Source organism: Acytostelium subglobosum, assembly GCF_000787575.1.
Source record: "Acytostelium subglobosum LB1 DNA, scaffold: scaffold26, whole genome shotgun sequence".
Taxonomy (NCBI): Eukaryota; Evosea; class Eumycetozoa; order Acytosteliales; family Acytosteliaceae; genus Acytostelium; species Acytostelium subglobosum.
In genome coordinates, this window is record NW_012236507.1 from 315,188 (window position 1) to 331,566 (window position 16,379).

The 16,379-nt window shown below is 45.6% G+C and overlaps 6 protein-coding genes across 6 annotated transcripts; 3 read left to right on the forward strand and 3 right to left on the reverse strand.

Moving 5' to 3' along the window:
• Positions 1-224: 224 nt before the first annotated feature.
• Positions 225-1,206, reverse strand: SAMD00019534_102870 (hypothetical protein; the record flags this gene model as incomplete). The annotated part of the gene is made up of 3 exons (XM_012894538.1): positions 225-390; positions 535-916; positions 1,191-1,206. 3 exons carry the CDS (start codon positions 1,204-1,206, stop codon positions 225-227), a joined length of 564 nt encoding a protein of 187 aa, XP_012749992.1.
• A 397-nt stretch (positions 1,207-1,603) lies between these two features.
• SAMD00019534_102880 (hypothetical protein) lies at positions 1,604-4,422 on the reverse strand (the record flags this gene model as incomplete). Its single annotated transcript, XM_012894539.1, has 2 exons — positions 1,604-2,464; positions 2,668-4,422. 2 exons carry the CDS (start codon positions 4,420-4,422, stop codon positions 1,604-1,606), a joined length of 2,616 nt encoding a protein of 871 aa, XP_012749993.1.
• Positions 4,423-4,675: 253 nt separating this feature from the next.
• Positions 4,676-4,825, forward strand: SAMD00019534_102890 (hypothetical protein; the record flags this gene model as incomplete). Its single annotated transcript, XM_012894540.1, has 1 exon — positions 4,676-4,825. One exon carries the CDS (start codon positions 4,676-4,678, stop codon positions 4,823-4,825), a length of 150 nt encoding a protein of 49 aa, XP_012749994.1.
• A 973-nt stretch (positions 4,826-5,798) lies between these two features.
• Positions 5,799-9,355, forward strand: SAMD00019534_102900 (hypothetical protein; the record flags this gene model as incomplete). The annotated part of the gene is made up of 4 exons (XM_012894541.1): positions 5,799-6,202; positions 6,300-6,856; positions 6,924-7,958; positions 8,040-9,355. 4 exons carry the CDS (start codon positions 5,799-5,801, stop codon positions 9,353-9,355), a joined length of 3,312 nt encoding a protein of 1,103 aa, XP_012749995.1.
• Positions 9,356-10,203: 848 nt separating this feature from the next.
• SAMD00019534_102910 (hypothetical protein) lies at positions 10,204-14,065 on the forward strand (the record flags this gene model as incomplete). Its single annotated transcript, XM_012894542.1, has 5 exons — positions 10,204-10,262; positions 10,333-10,461; positions 10,555-10,688; positions 10,754-11,008; positions 11,100-14,065. The coding sequence occupies 5 exons, from the start codon at positions 10,204-10,206 to the stop codon at positions 14,063-14,065; spliced, it is 3,543 nt and encodes a 1,180-aa protein (XP_012749996.1).
• Positions 14,066-14,221: 156 nt separating this feature from the next.
• On the reverse strand, positions 14,222-16,090 carry SAMD00019534_102920 (hypothetical protein; the record flags this gene model as incomplete). Its single annotated transcript, XM_012894543.1, has 3 exons — positions 14,222-14,565; positions 14,727-14,775; positions 14,846-16,090. 3 exons carry the CDS (start codon positions 16,088-16,090, stop codon positions 14,222-14,224), a joined length of 1,638 nt encoding a protein of 545 aa, XP_012749997.1.
• Between the last annotated feature and the right edge of the window lie 289 nt (positions 16,091-16,379).

Here is a 16,379-nt window from a genome sequence, read left to right on the forward strand (position 1 = left end):
AATGCAACACTGTTGGTGTCTCTCTTCGCCCACCAATTTGATTGATTGACAGCCAATCTGATGTTCCAAATAAGGATAAGTTGAGGTTGTTTACGCGTAAACAACCTGGCGGTGTGCTAGCTAGCTAGCTAGCTAGCTCACTAGTTAATGAGTTAATGTATGTCCAACCATGTTAATTAGTTTTATTCATGAACAGCAGCAACGATCGCAGCAGAAGAATACATTTAGTTCTCCTCCTCCTCAGCTGGGGCGTTCTTGGATCTGGCGACCTTCTTGGCACGACGACCTGGCTTTCCACCAGCGTATGGTGAGTTGGGGTTCATTCTGATGTGCTTCTGAGAGTCGACACGGACCAAGAATGAGGCAACGTCGACCAATTGCTTTCCAACGCTGTATTAATCCAAATCAATCATGTCAATCAAGTCAATCAATCATTTCGATAATCGCATATATGATTAGTAGTTTGAGTGGAGGAATGAATGTTAGATATGCTCCCTCCATCAAATGAATGAATGAATGAATGTGATAACTTACCAGATGTGTCTACCCTTGATGAGGACACGAGCGTGATGGATGGACTTGGCCAAACCGAGCTTGAAGACCATAGTCTGAAGACGACGCTCCATGAAGTCCTGGGTCTTGAGGTTGAGGACGTAATCGAGCTTGTTCTTGGACTCATCCATGACACCGAGTCTGTGGAGACGACGGAGGAGAGCGGAGCCATCAAACATACGCTTTGGGTCCTTCTCGTCAAGCACGAGGAGCTCTCTTGCTGACTTACGGATCTTGGCGAGGGCGAGTTGGACTCTCCACACCTCACTCTTGTTCTTCAGTCCGTACTCTCCAACGATCTTGAGCTCGTTGTCCAGACGCTCCTTCTCGAAAGGACGACGTGGGGTGGAGTTGGTTTTGCTGTCTATTGGTTGTTGATGTTGTGATTCATGTTAGTCCTCTATTGTGTATGATAATCTGTATCGTATCGTATCGTCTATCATCTGTATCATCCTCTATCCTGATGGTGTTCTATCTGTATATCTTCGCACTGTATCGCATAGTTGTATTGATCGGATGTATGTATCATTTCGAGATTTTGGATTGGTTGAGTTGATTGAGTTGATAGAGTTGATTGGTCGCGATCATCTAGCTAGAGATGGATAGGATTGTGATTGGATTGAAGAACGATGTATTACAGTTACGCAGAGACATGGTCAGAATATGGTCGATACAATGAGAGTGAGCCTGAATCAGATTCACTTAGTCATTCTCCAGAGATGCAGAGTGGTGATCGTGTCCGCGAGGGAGTATGTGCGAGGTCCTTGCTGCTAGAGGTAACCCAAAACAACTCTCAAAATAAAAATAAATCAATTTCAATACTTTGGAAAGAAGTTCAGATTCTTCAAAGGATGTTGTGATCGCTTGGATATATTAATACAGATAGAGATAGAACAGATAACTATACATATAACATATTTGCACAATAGAACTTGTTCAATATATTCAAACAAACAACTTGAATGAACGAACGAATGAACGAATAATTGAATGATTGAATGATCGAACGAACGAGTGGAGCAATGGTGACGATGATGATTAGGTATATTATTTAGAATGATCTTTCGAGGAGTACTTTGGCATCGGAAGGTGTTACTTGTTTCCATGCCATGGGAGTCCAGAGTAGTTCAACTTTGGTGAGGACTTGATCACCAGGTACGTTCTCGTAAGTGAACATTAGACTGGATTTGTTGTTGGGGTCCTTGACAGTGGCAGATATGGGGTCCTCTGGCTGGCCAAATGGTCTCTGGCCCATGGTAAGCATCTTGACGTACTTGGAGCCATCGGCATAGGTGATTCGCAACGTGTAGTCACAGCCACTGGTCGCACAATAGAAGCCGATGGGTGGTCGGTTGGGAGAGTAGGCCTGGATCTGCTTGAGATCAGTCGGGTCCAAGTATCGAAGAAGGTTGCCCTTCAAGGACTTGACGGGCGTGTAGATAAAGCTGCATCCAGTGCATGTTGGAGTCTCTGATTGATCATAATACCAGAACACAGTGTAGACTGGTACATCACGCTTGATTGGCATGCTGTCATCGAATCCAAACTGAGCGAACGAGCTATTCTGCAGCGTGTAGGGCTCCAGAAGGCCAGAGGCCGCATTACACTTGAGGTATGAGTCGGTGGTCGGCACGTAGGTGATTTGTTGCTGGAAGAAGTTCTCAATGATGGCCTGATTGTAGTCACTGAACATCTGGTATGCGTAGCCGGGCGTGGGTGGGTCGTTGCCAGTGATCATCGGATCGAACTTGTAGCACTTGTTCACGGCACAATTATCACGAGTGTATCTTGAAGAGTTTGATGCAGTTGTCGTTGGGAGGAACTCATTGTGATCAAAGTTGAATCCCCATACTGATCCATCGAGTGATCCTGCTGGATATGGGTATTTGTTTGGATATTCCTCATCAGCGTGCTATATAGATTAAGACCACGATTGTATATATGTTAGTTATTTGATTGGAATGATTCCAGAGTGATTGGATTGATGCTTGGGAGTGATCGGAATGACTCCTGAGTGATTGAATGGATGAATGAGTGATTGGAGTGACGATCGGTGTGATTGATTGAGTGATTGGAATGATTCCATGGTGTGATTGAGTGGTGGACGACACTTACATTTAGTCCCTCACCATGTCCAAGTTCATGAATGAAGAAGATATTCTCATAGTCTCCATCACCATCTTTGGCTCCAACATAGGCAATTCCACGATTGAGTCGGACGTAGGTACCTTGAGCGTTTCGTTGGAATACTGGGAGATAGGTTTGTAAGTTGGCAAAGTCGAATCCCCATGCTCTTCTGATGGCAGTCGCATGATCCAACAAATGTAGGACAACCAATCTATAACTCTCATCAGCAAATTCATCAGAGTTTGATACAACCTTGGCTGGGGCGCTGCCTGTGGGCGGGGCCACCAGTGTTGGCAACTCCAACTGACCCATTGGATGGTTGTCCGTGGTGAGCTTGGACACTGGCCACTGTTGGTAGAGGAATGGCTTTGTTACCGCGGGCAGATCATGGATATTGGATGGATGGTTGAGCTTTGGATCGATACCATAAAGGTAGATTGGAAGGATACGAGCATCAACATAGTTTGGACATGTTACGATTGGTTGCACAGGGTCTGAAGGTATATCGGCTGTGTTCAGCACCTCAATCTTCATTCCTGGCTTCATGAGACTGGCTGGTATCTTCACGCTGTATGTGTCCGCGCCATAAGTTGGGCCCTTTGACTCTGTTCCTGGGAGTTCGCTTGGGAGCTGGCTCGTCAAGACTGTGGGGTCGGCGTTGACCCTCTTGTTTACAAACTTGCCGGTTGTCGAGCTTCCTGGAGGTGTAATCCTGACTTGTGGACGGAAGTCAGAGGGGAGTGTGTCTTTCTCCTTGATCTGGTACAACAACAAAGCATCCCTCTCACCCAGTACGGTCAACTTCTTTTCAACACCATCGCCAGCCTTCAAAGACAGACCCTGAGGATCGAGCACATGTGTTTGGGCAATCTTTGTGTTGACAAGAGTGAGTGGAGGTGGTGGAGGGGGCGTAGGGGATGGCGTTGAGCTTGTTGCCGGAGAAGTAGTTGCCGGAGAAGTGGTAGCAGGATCTGTTGTAGCTGGAGTGGTTGTTGCAGGGGCTGTGGTAGCAGTTGTAGCAGGGGCGGTTGTAGTAGGAGCAGTAGTGGCAGTTGTAGCTGTATCTGTTGTGGCTGGGGCAGCAGTGGTAGCTGTAGTTGCAGGAGCAGTGGTAGATGGGGATGTGGTAGCTGTAGTAGCAGGGGCGGTGGTAGTTGGAGCAGTAGTGGCAGTGGTAGCTGTGTCTGTTGTAGCTGGGGCTGTTGTAGTTGGAGCAGTAGTAGCCGGAGCAGTTGTAGTTGGAGCAGTAGTGGCAGTGGTAGCTGTAGCTGTTGTGGCTGGAGCAGCAGTAGTTGGAGCAGTAGTAGTTGCTGTCGTGGCTGGAGCAGTTGTAGTTGGAGCAGTAGTTGCAGTCGTAGCAGGAGCGGTTGTAGCAGGAGCAGTAGTAGCTGGAGCAGTGGCTGTATCAGTCGTAGCAGGAGCAGTTGTGGACGGAGCAGTAGTGGCTGTATCTGTTGTAGCTGGGGCAGTTGTTGCTGGAGCTGTAGTGGCGGGGGCCGTAGTAACAGGAGATGTGGTGGGAGGAGCGGTGGCTGTATCTGTGGTGGCCGGTGCAGTTGTAGCGGGTGCAGTTGTTGGAGCTGAAGTGGCCTCTGAGGTGGTTGATGGGATTGTACTTGTAGTTGCAGTGGTGGCCGTGATCACTGATGTTGTTTGTGGCTCAGATGTAGTTGTTTGTGGAGCAGATGTTATCGAGACAGATGTTGTTGGTTCAGAGGTCGATGGCAGAACGCTGGTCGTCATTGAAATGGTTGGGTCAATGGGTGGCATTGTTGTCGGTACCTCCGATGATGATGAAGCCTCTGATGAGTTCTGGGGAGCTGAGGACGATGCTTGGGCCTCCGACGATGATGATGTTTGTTGTTCCGAAGACGATGATTGAGCAGCAGATGATGATGATTGATGCTCTGAAGACGATGCTTGAGCCTCAGATGATGATGATGGTTGCTCAGATGAAGTTGATGGTACTGAGGTTGTGAGTGAGGAAGTGGTTGGGATGGAGGTTGTTGGAATGGAGGTTGTCGGCGATGAACTGGTACCTGGAGTTGACGAGGTCACTGGTGGTGGAGTTATAGGTGGGGGAGGTACCATTAGACATCTTGGCGAATCACCAGAATTGTCACATGCCAGTGGATATGGACATTGAAGGAATCTACATTTGTCCACACATGTTGGAGGCAACACTGTATTATGTGGTTGGCAACATATCTCATTGCTCAGGCATATCTTGTTTGAGCAACTAGTCAATGATGATGACGAATATGCATTTGTCACTATTTAATTTGTTAGTTTGATTGATTGATTGATTCATTTTGGATCTCATGTGATCAATAATTTATTACCATTCCAGATTGATGCCAAGAGGATAAAGGACAATAATATCCTTTTTCCATGATTGAGTTCCAAACTCATTGATTGGTGTTGTGATTGTTGTTGATGTTGTTGATGTAGTTGTCTGACAGACAAATCTACTACTACTACTACTACTATTTTAGTTTGTTTGTTATTATTATTACAAAATGATTGATTATTATTATTATTATTATTATTATTATCTTTTTCAATAGTAATAAAGGATAAGGTAGGAGTAGTATGTGGTCCACGTGCGAAGGAAGCAGATGGGTAAAGGCCTTAATAAGTTAACACTTCTCTACTCACTTTATAAATGTTACTGATAAAGTGATGGAGAGTGTGTGTGTGTGTGTGTGTGTGTATGTGTGTTTGTACATGATTTACTGATCATTAGATCACACTGTTGGTGTGTTAAATCACACACTACTCTATCATCATTGGTTTAAAAAACAGATAATTGGGAATAATACCTGTTGCACTGATCATACATTTATAAATGAATTCAAACAAAGATCGGTCTCTTGATGGATGGAACCCATCAAAATGAAGGTTGGCACCTCATGATGCCAACAAATCTAAAGTATCTAGATATGCGAGCGAGGTGGCCCTTCATTTAAGTTCCGTGGCCCAATCCCGAATCAGGAAAAAGCACCTGATGTGTAGTCTTGGTTGTGGTGGACAATCAAACAGGGACATGATCATGATCATGATCAAGGTCACTAACAATCAATCAATCAATCAAACATCTATCCCCTTAACAAATAATAATGTATAACTTCAAAACACAACAACTACTATTGTTGTTGGCCACACTACTGTTGCTCAGTGGCAGTGGTGGTTGGACACTGACCTTGACCAATGCTCAATACGTCCATATGCTGCACTATACAGCTGTTGGTTGTTCCTCTGATATAATCAAGGCATCGTCGTATAAGATCGACTCTTGCTATGCCGGAGTGACAGGCTCTTATGGCTACACGATGACCACAGCCAATCAGATCACATTCAATCAATACCTTACACCCAACTGCACTGGTGCCGTCAACAAGACCGATCTATTCACTCCCGGCAAGTGCTCCATGACCTACCTCTCCTCCATGGCACTACTATCCGACACAATCATCATCCCCACCGTGTCCAAGAACTTCTACGAGAAGTATCCCGTTGGATTGTAAGTATCTTGTCTTGCATCACAACCCTCGACCCTCGACCCTCGGCCCTCGACCCTCAACCCTCGACTCTAACATCCCATCACTCACTCAATCTAGTGATTGTAATAATGATAATGCGGCAAGACATAGTATGATTAGTGGCTATTGTGTGCCTAATGATGTGTGGAAGGGACAGGTGGTCAATACCGGCATATCGATGGCGTATGAGTTGGCGAATGTTCAGTGTCTAGGAGCCAAACCCGCGGACTTTGCAACCTACCTGGCAGGCTGCTCAGCAGCAAACTTGTACAATGTTGCCAACGCTTTCTCTGTGACCAGTCCTCTTTCTATGTCAGTGCAGGTATCAGTCACCGGCTATGACAGTGTCAGTGTGACAGCAGCACAGTTTTCTGGTTGGATTGGAATGGGACATCTGTTTGAGGTGTTCTATTCGACGACCAGTGGCAACTGGGCACGTCTCAATCAATCTGCTGGCACAGGTGTGGCACAGAGATGTTACTCTACATTACTACCATGTACCATATCAAGCATACCAATCGGTACCAGTGTCTCCAACACTGTCATCAGTCTCAAGTTCGTCTTGGCCGGCATCGACTACTTCGCGTCCAATACGCCACCATCCTACACAGCAGGTGGCATCAAAATGCCTTCATGTATGTTACCCTCGCACTTGCCCTAACCCTCGCCCAACCATCGTCCTAACCCTCGCCTCACCATCAGCTCCAACAATGCAGAACCTTGTGATCAAGGACCAGACAACTAGTTCAATCACATTTAACTACACAGCTGCTGGTGGATATAATGGACTCACCTTTGTCGTAACAGTGAATAGCTTGCAGATCAATACACAAGCATGTACAACTGGTCCAACTTGTACTGTCACTGGCCTACCAGTGGCCAGTCAACCAGTGATTGTAGTGTACGCCACCAGTTCAGGAAGGAACTCACCTAGTGTGACACAAACCGGACAGCTGCTCAAGGGTGTCACCATGGCCCCGCTCACCGTTGACATTGGCACGACAAGGAAGAACATCACCGTGCACTATGTAGGGTCAGGCGGAGACATAAGACAGCCATACAGCTACAGCACCTACCTCAATGGTACTCTCAAGTGTAATACTACCGCCTCATTCTGCTCAGTCACCGGACTCTCTTTGGTATACTATGATATCAAGGTTGTCGCCACCAATGATGGACAGCAGAGCACACAAAGCACATCGGTAAACCTAGCCGTCATCCCTCTGCAACCTCCCAACATCACAGCCATAATAGGTACGACGCATGCTACCATCCAGTTCTACGCATCTGGCGGCGAGGACATCATCGCCACAGTCTACAACGTGACGGTCAATGGAGTGTTGACCTGTATCAAGACTCTCCAATCGACTTGTGAGGCCAAGGGTCTGGCGCCATTCACAACATACAGTGTTCAAGTCACCGCCACCAAGGGAGCGACCACAACAGGTGCCACCTTTCAGTTCCAGACCTATCAATCAGTTGACATGCCAACAGTGATCGCTACACAGAACTTGAACAACACTGTCACCATCCAATACTTTGCGGACCATGGTGTGCCATTCAACAGCACATTCACTGTTCGTGCCAATGGTACCTTGATCCCACTCTGTGTCAACACCACCGCGACTGTATGCCAACTCTTCAATCCCAACCTTGGCCAATACTACCAATTCAGTGTCAATGTCTACAATGATGGCGCCAGCAAGACTGCCTACCAAGATATCATGCTCTATACATGTAAGTTGGGTCGGATGGACGCGTCTGGAACCATCCCATCAATCTGGCTAACACACTCGATCAATCAATCAATCAAATTAGATCCAACAACATTCTCAATAACAAAGATGTTGGCAACAATGTCATCAATTGATGTTGAGTGGAACGCGAGTACTGGTGGCGCGCCAGACTCATCATACTACACTACAGCAGTATCTTTGAACAAGGTAGTCTGGAGTGATGTGTGTGTCAAGTCCTTGGAGCTATCATGTCAAATCAAGAACCTACTACCCAACACGATACATTACATCCGTGTCACAATGACCAACTACATCTTTACGCCAGTGGTGGCAACATCCAACAACTCTACTCTCTCACTGCCAGTCACCATCAACTACTGTTTGAATGCACAAGGTGTCTCATGCTCGGGCAATGGCAACTGCACCAACAATATATGTTTGTGTAACAATCAATGGAAGGGACAGTATTGCGAGGAGCGTATATCCGATCAAAACACAAACAATGGAACTATTGGACACGATCCCAACTCACCTGGAATCAACGTCACGTCCAAGGGCGTGTACTTCTCATTCGCTGTCAACAAAATAATTGAGCGTGACTCTGTCGGCATCATTGTCAAGCAGCTAAACATGACCAATCTGGTGTGGTTCTTGATGACCAGTTCCAACTCCACTGTTACCGTGCCCACCACCAACGACACTGTCCTCGAGACGCGTCTAACCTACATCTCCAACACCTCCACCAACCCAATGGACTCGATCGAGGTCACCTTCCTCCAGTACCATGCCATCCAAGGAGTAACGAGGATGTCCAACGTCATGTTTGAGTTTGCCAATCAACAGTTTACAATCGACCTGGGCTCAATCAAGTATAACGTGGCCATCAACAAATGGAAGTTTACAAGTTATTTGAACACATTGGAGATACACAGCACTGTTTCCAGGATCAATGGAGGCAGCTGTGACGAGACAATACAGGGACGACTACTCAATAATGGACCAATATCAACAATGAACATCACAGACTCAAATGGAAACAACATTGTTGGAAGATTCATCAATCGTGTTGTTCTGGATCAGACACCTCGCCTGCTTAACCTCTATGAGCTGGACCAGGAGAGCAAGGAGAACATGACGATCGTAGCAGTGGCACCGGCATTCTCTCAGAGACTCGAGATGGATCCTGACTTTGGATTCTTGGTGCGTGGCGACTCGTCAGTACCAAGGAACACTTGTCATCAACCAGATGACAACAAATGGAAATTGATCACTGGAGTCGTTGTAGGTGGCGTTGTACTCTTGGCTGTGGCCATCACAGCCACAATATTCATACTAAAGAGGAATGCTGTTTATATCAAACATCATCTAAAACTAAATAAGATAAAGAATGATGAATAAATAAGTTATTCCACAGATCTATTAACTTTTGGCATATTTGTAACCTTTGTTTATATAATCAATTTTATTTATGAGAAAATATAGTTAAGATTATTAGATAGTATACAATATAGGGAGTATAAATATTATATTTATTATCCATGGGATTTGAATTATCACTTCAAAAACATACATACAAGTATGAAAAAAAGAAGGAAAATGAATAATTTTAAAAGAGAAAAGGCTCCAACGAGATTCGAACTCGTGACCCCTTCCTTACTAGGGAAGTACAATAACCAGCTATGCTATGGAGCCGATGTTTTTAGCAAATAAATAATACGGTATTTATGTCCAAAATTTTTTGCATTGCTCATTTTCATAAACAAAATTATCAAAGAAATTTAATCTTTGTTACTAACTTGTTGATTAATTTATGATTCCTATTGAGGAATAAGTTTTTTTAGTATTAATAATCTTAATTAAGATGGCAATGAAGTTCAAATTATGAGGTTACCACCCGACTTGGTTGTGATTGAAGGGGGTGTGATCATAAAGTAGTGGTGCTAATTAACTAGTTATCACACATACTTATACAATAATTATAATACAAATAAAGAGATATATATTGGATATATACTACCAATATCTGTAATAGATAATAACAGAATAAATAACCTTAACAACAACTTCAATATCATCAGAGTGATAAACAGGAGCAGGAGTCGACATACTTTTCCTGCATTGCAGATCAAGACATATGATTGTTTCACGACTCGACAATATACAACTACACTACTGCCATTAGTACGACTCTGTCACCTCCCTCCCTCACTCAACTCACTCCCTCACTCGACGACGATTAGTACAGAATGAACTTCTTCTCGTTGGGTTCAAAGCCAAAGAACAAGTATTCTTTGGAGAACCTAAAGTATGTTAAACCTTAGGACTCTCGATCAATCAATGACTCGATCACTCACTCGATCACTCGATCACCTCAGGTACCTCTACAATACTTTAGTCAAGAACCCTATAATCACACCGAACAACAGCAGCACAATCATCGAGACACTGAGGCAGTTGGCCGAGGTACTAATATGGGGCGATCAGAACAACAACTCTTTATTCGAGTATGACCTCAATGATCGTGATAATGGATGGATCGATCAATCATGATCTCATGTACTCACTCATCCAAACCAATCACTCAATCAATCAATCAGGTTCTTTCTTGAGAAGAATCTATTAGGATTCTTTGTAGCTATTCTCGATCAAAAGACATCGACTGAGGTGATCATACAGCTATTACAGACTCTGAGTATCCTTGTTGAGAACCTTCGATCACAGATGTCAATATGTATGTTTGTTTGATTGAATGGACTGGGCACTCAATCAATCAACTAACATCAACCTAATCTTAAGACTACCTACTATCGAATAACTACATCAATGAGATAATTATACACAAGTTTGACTTCTCCATCGAGGAGGTGTTGGACTACTACATCTCCTTCCTCAAAGCACTGTCACTCAAGCTGGACAAGAGTACGATCAACTTCTTCTTCAATGGACAGGAGAAGGACTTCCCCCTCTACACAGAGGCAATCAAATTCATCAATCACAAAGAGGCAATGATACGCATTGCCGTTCGAACACTCACTCTCTCAGTCTTCAAAGGTATGTCCAATCATCGATCGACAGGCTCATGAGTTGATCGACTGACTGACTGACTGACCACTCATGGAACCATTCCAAATCAATCAATTAGTTGAGGACGATGCAATGAGAACATATATTATCAACTCTACAGCAGTTCCATACTTTTCAAACATTGTTTGGTACATTAGACAAGAGTGCGCCAACTTGAACAAGGTGCTGGAGAAGTCAAGCCATGAGAATACAAGTCAACTCACTTATTGCTTCGATGAGCTGGCCGATCAGTTCTACTACCTGCACGACATTTTCAATCTTGGCTTCGACTCGATGAACCTGGTGCTGGCCGAACAGTTCATCCAGTATCTTATATTCCCTCAGCTCATTGGTAGTCTGTTGCTTGGCTCAGACTCGAGCGGCAGCAGCAAGAGCACCGCCGAGCCGCTGGAGGACCGGCTCACACCCTCACTTGCACTGTTCCTCCTGGCGCAAGTGTTTCACATCTTCACTTTCAAACCATTGCTGGACACTGTGGCCACGGCCATCGCCTCGACCACACCCTCTCAATCACAGATGCTCAACACCAACCCTTCGGCGCCGCCACCGCTCTCCGTCCTGAGCACACAACGCAAACATTATAATAGCTTCCGACGAATATATTCTTATCCAAGTCTAGAGCATCATGAAGCCAACAGTAGTGGCGGAGGAGGTGGCGGCAGTGGCGGAGGCGGTGGCCAGCCATCATCATCGACGACCAAGAGGAAGAAGGACTCACTCAAGCATAGTAGCACGAACAGTACACCAGCCATTCGTGTGACGGAGAAGATAACAGTGAACGATACGACAAATGCGACCAAACACAGCCCCGACGACCAAGACGACATGGGTTCGAATGTGTCGGGCTCCCCACCCGCAGCCTCTGGCGACAAGTCCAACGAACCAGTACATCGCGCCAAGAATGAGTTGTCCAGCTCGGTCGACAGCGGATCAACAAGCATCAGTTGCGATTCGAAACTGAGCAGCAAGAGGAAGCACAACAAGGACGAGCTGAAGCAGACACTACTCCAACTGATCAGCAAGGACAGGGAGACGTTCGGCGTCGTCTGTCTGCTCTACTCATTCTTGAAGAACACACACGTCGATCAGAAGATTCTGGAGAGTGGCGGACTGCTGCCGTACCGTTTGGCCAAGGCCAAGAAGCTGCTGGAGGGTCTGCTCTCGCCCGAGTCCTCGTCGCCCGTGCTCTCATCTTCATTGCCCATCTCACCAACACACTATCGATCCAAGTCCGAATCACACGCACGTCTATCACCAATCTCATTGGGCAGCGAGCCCGTCGCCAAGAGAGACATTGTCACATTGTACAGCAGTGACAATGCCGATGAGGCAGATGATATCTTTGCGAATGGTAATGGCAATAGCAATGGCAATGGCAACATTATCAGCATCAAGCCCAACAACAACAAGGACAGTACATCATTGGCGTCAGCACTCAAGAACCAGATGTTACAACGAAGCATTCAACAAAAGATCCTAAACAACAACAACAACAACACCAATGTGTCAGAGGCCATACCAATCTTGAAGATTATGGGACAACAGATGATGAACCGTGAGGGCGACGAGGAGGAGTTTGTGCCTGTTCCAGACTCGAGTCAGAAGGACTTCACGAGGAACCTCATCGATCGTTTGTTCTTGGTGCTAGTCAACAGCAATCAGTTCCGTTTGATCACACTCCAGATGACACTGCTCGTGCTGAAGGAGTTGGTATACTCGCCCGAGTCGCCATCCAAGCTGACCGAGACGCAGCTGGCGCTATTAGAGGAGGCCTACTCAATGGTCACCAACAACCTGAAGGAGAAGTTGGTGGGCAACCTGGCTCCGGTGTTCCTCGAGCTGTTTGAAGAGGAGCTGAGGTCGTACAAACAGATCAGCTTTGATTTCTTGCTCAAGGACGTCAACCTGATCCTGCCCGTTCCCGAGACACCCACTTCTCGTCTTTCTCTGGCCAAGCGTCTGCCTTCGGGAGAGGTCGAGATGACTCAGAAGGCCATCCAGCAGTTTCTGGTGCTGCGCGAGCTCAAGTACACACTGCTGCGACGCAAAGACACGATGCTCCCACTCAAACAACCACAGATACCAATTGTACGCGAGAAGGACTTGTTCAATCTGGACACGGACAACTTTGATATCATCTATTACTATCAGGTCGCAGCGCCACAAGCTGGTCAACCACAGACAAAGAAGAAGACTAGGAATTGCGGAGTGCTCTACCACAACCTGTTGCTCAATGTCGATCCCAACAATGTGCCGCCACAGAACAAGGCCGGCGTGTTTGGAATGATCACACATGTGGCCCCGCTTCAGCGACTGGAGATTGAGCAATCACATCTGGACGCCACCATTCTTCGAGTGTTCAGTCATCCGACGCGATGGAATGTTGACATGGGCTTTGATGAGGAGTCCAAGTGCCAGCAGGCCAAAGCGCTGCTCGAGACTGCGCGCGATGACGTCAGATCGAGCAAGATGCGACAGATCTACACATTACTGGGCGAGCGCGATCCATATATTGACGACGACCCAGACAGTCTTTTACCGACCGCTTCCTCCACGCCGCCTACCCGTGTCATTGTCCCAATTGACGCGTCCAATTCACATCCTCTGGCATTCAGTGGTGAGCTCAAGCCTCAACCAACTCCTCTATCTGGTGCCAAACAATCATCATCATCGTCTAGGAACAACAATAGACACTCACTGACAGAGCGAAAGGAGAACATATTCCAATCATTCTTGAATGATCCTGTAGACGACTACAAAGAGTTGAACCTGCTCTCTGACGAATCATTACAACAACATCAACAACAACTACAACAACAACATAACGATAGTATTACAAGTACTGATGCTGTTCCAGATGTAGACTCGATAACTCTTGACATCCCAGCACCAATACCACTACCACCAACTACTCCCACTTCCACTACCACGACGACAACAACATCAACAACTTCCACCACCGCAACAACAACAACAAATGATTCGTTTGTTGACCCATTAACTTCATCTTTACAACAGTTGTAGTGCTGTAAGATATACATATATACATATACATATACATATATATACAACCAATAAAGGAGGGTTGTCCTCTGGCGGGACGACCTTCTGTTACGCGCGTCCCTGGCAACTTGCTGGGGCATCCATCGATAATAATACTATCTATCAAGGTTATGTTGTTCATTTAGACTTTGGCTTTGATGTTGGCTTGACGAATGGCTTGCTGATTGCTGACTTGTTTGCCTTTCTTGTCCTTGGAACAACGTGACGAGGCTTCTTCTTGTCATTTTCGTTGGCAACGTTCTTTCCCTTGGGCTTCTCTTTGTTGGGGAATATTCTAATAGTTCTTCCATTGACCTCCATCTCCTTCTTCTCAATGGCACGTCTGGCACCAATTGTCTTCTTGAACAGTACATAGGCAAAGCCCTTTCCCATTCCAGTATGCTTATCTCTAATGATTCTAACATTCTCCACGTCTCCAATTGTCTCTTCAAATACATTATGTAATTCCTCATTCTCCAACTCTATATATGTTTGAATGTCGCGATAAGTTCCATCAATGATTGAATGAGTGATTGAGTGATTGGGATGATTCCAAGGATATTGAATGAGTGGCGGAGTTGTCAGTTGAGTTGTCTTTTGGAAACCAATATGGTGGACACTGGCCACCTGTTGAAGTACTTACCGAATGGGATACCACCAACGAATACTGTATTCTCATCCTTGCCCTTCTCCTGTGTACCATGAACAACTTTGTATTAGTATCCATCTCTTGTACCTCGCTCGCTCGTTCATTCAACTTACATGTTTGTTGGCAGCTATATCCAGACGAAGATGTCTCTCCCTGAACAGTGTACCATTCATCGCCAGTGCCTTCTTGGCATCGCTCTCCTTCTCAAAGACGACGTAGGCATTGCATGTGTCTCTCTTATCATGATACTCCTTGTTGATGTATGTTGCCTTTCTGTTGGCACCCTCCTTGTTGACGGGCAACGATCTGAATCTGACGTGCTCGACCTTGCCATACTTTCCAAACAATGCCTTCAATTCCTTTGGATTGGAGGACAGGTCGACATTGGCCACGAACACTGTGCGTGGATTGGACTCGTCTCTGATCTCCTGGTCCTTTTGCTTTCTCGCTTCCTTCTCCTCTTCTGTGACTGTTTGCTTGCCAACACTGTTGAGACGTGGTGCAGTTGGAGCCTCGGTCGTCTCAGCAGGAGCAGGTGCTTCAAATGCGTTCGTTGTTGAGAATGAGTCCATAACTGCCTTATTGTTACCACTTGCTTGTTGCTCATCTCCCTGTTGTTTCCTCAATGCGTCAAAGATAGACATGCCAGAGGATACTGGTGCTGGTGCTGGTGCTTGTGTTGGTGTTGGTGTCAGCTCAGGTACTGCCTCCTTAGCAACAAAAGGGGCTGCTGGTGCAGTAGTAGTCTTCTTCTCAACTCTCTGTTTCTTGGTGACCTTCTCAGATTGAACGACCTTGTTGTTCTCCTCAGCATCATTCGACTCTGATTCAGTGTTCTTCCTCTTTTGCTGTGGTTGTTTGGTCTGTTCCTTCTTCTGTGGTGTCTGCTTCTTCTGTTGTTGTGGTGTAGTGGTAGTCTTCTTCTCTACTGATTTAGTTGTTGGTGCCTCTGTCGTTGTTATATCCTTTGTCGTAGTCTTCTTTGTATCCTTTGCTGGGGTTGTTGTTGTTGTCTTTGTCTTCTTTGTATCCTTGGCTGGGGTAGTAGTCGCTGGCTTTGATGGGGTTGTAGTGGCTGTCTTGGCTGGTGTAGCAGTCGCAGTCTTGGCTGGAGTGGTCGTTTGCTTTGATGGGGTTGTAGTAGCTGTCTTGGCTGGGGTGGTAGTAGCAGCCTTGGCTGGTGTTGCCGCAGTCTTGGCTGGTGTTGCCGCAGACTTGGCTGGGGTGGTAGCAGTCTTGGCTGGGGTTGTTGCAGACTTGGCTGGAGTTGTTGACTTTGAAGGCTTGTTGACCTTCTCTGGAGTGGTTGTCTCGATGACAGCCTTGCTATCTTTAGTCTTTTTAGGTGTTTTATCCATATCTTAATCTATATCAGTGTTGTGTGTGTATGTGTATTTGTATGATTGTTGATAAAGTGAGAATGAAGATTGATCGAGTCGAGTCGTTCGTTTTTTTCAATATTGTTCACAAAAACAAATCAAATAAATAAATTAATTACATACAAACCAATCAGCAAGGGATATTGTAATTGAATACACTATTACATTTACGTGTGTATCTGTAGGTATATATATATATGTGTGTTTGATGGTATGAACATCCCATTAATTCAATGTGTTGATGAGGTTGAATTCGAATAGGGGTATG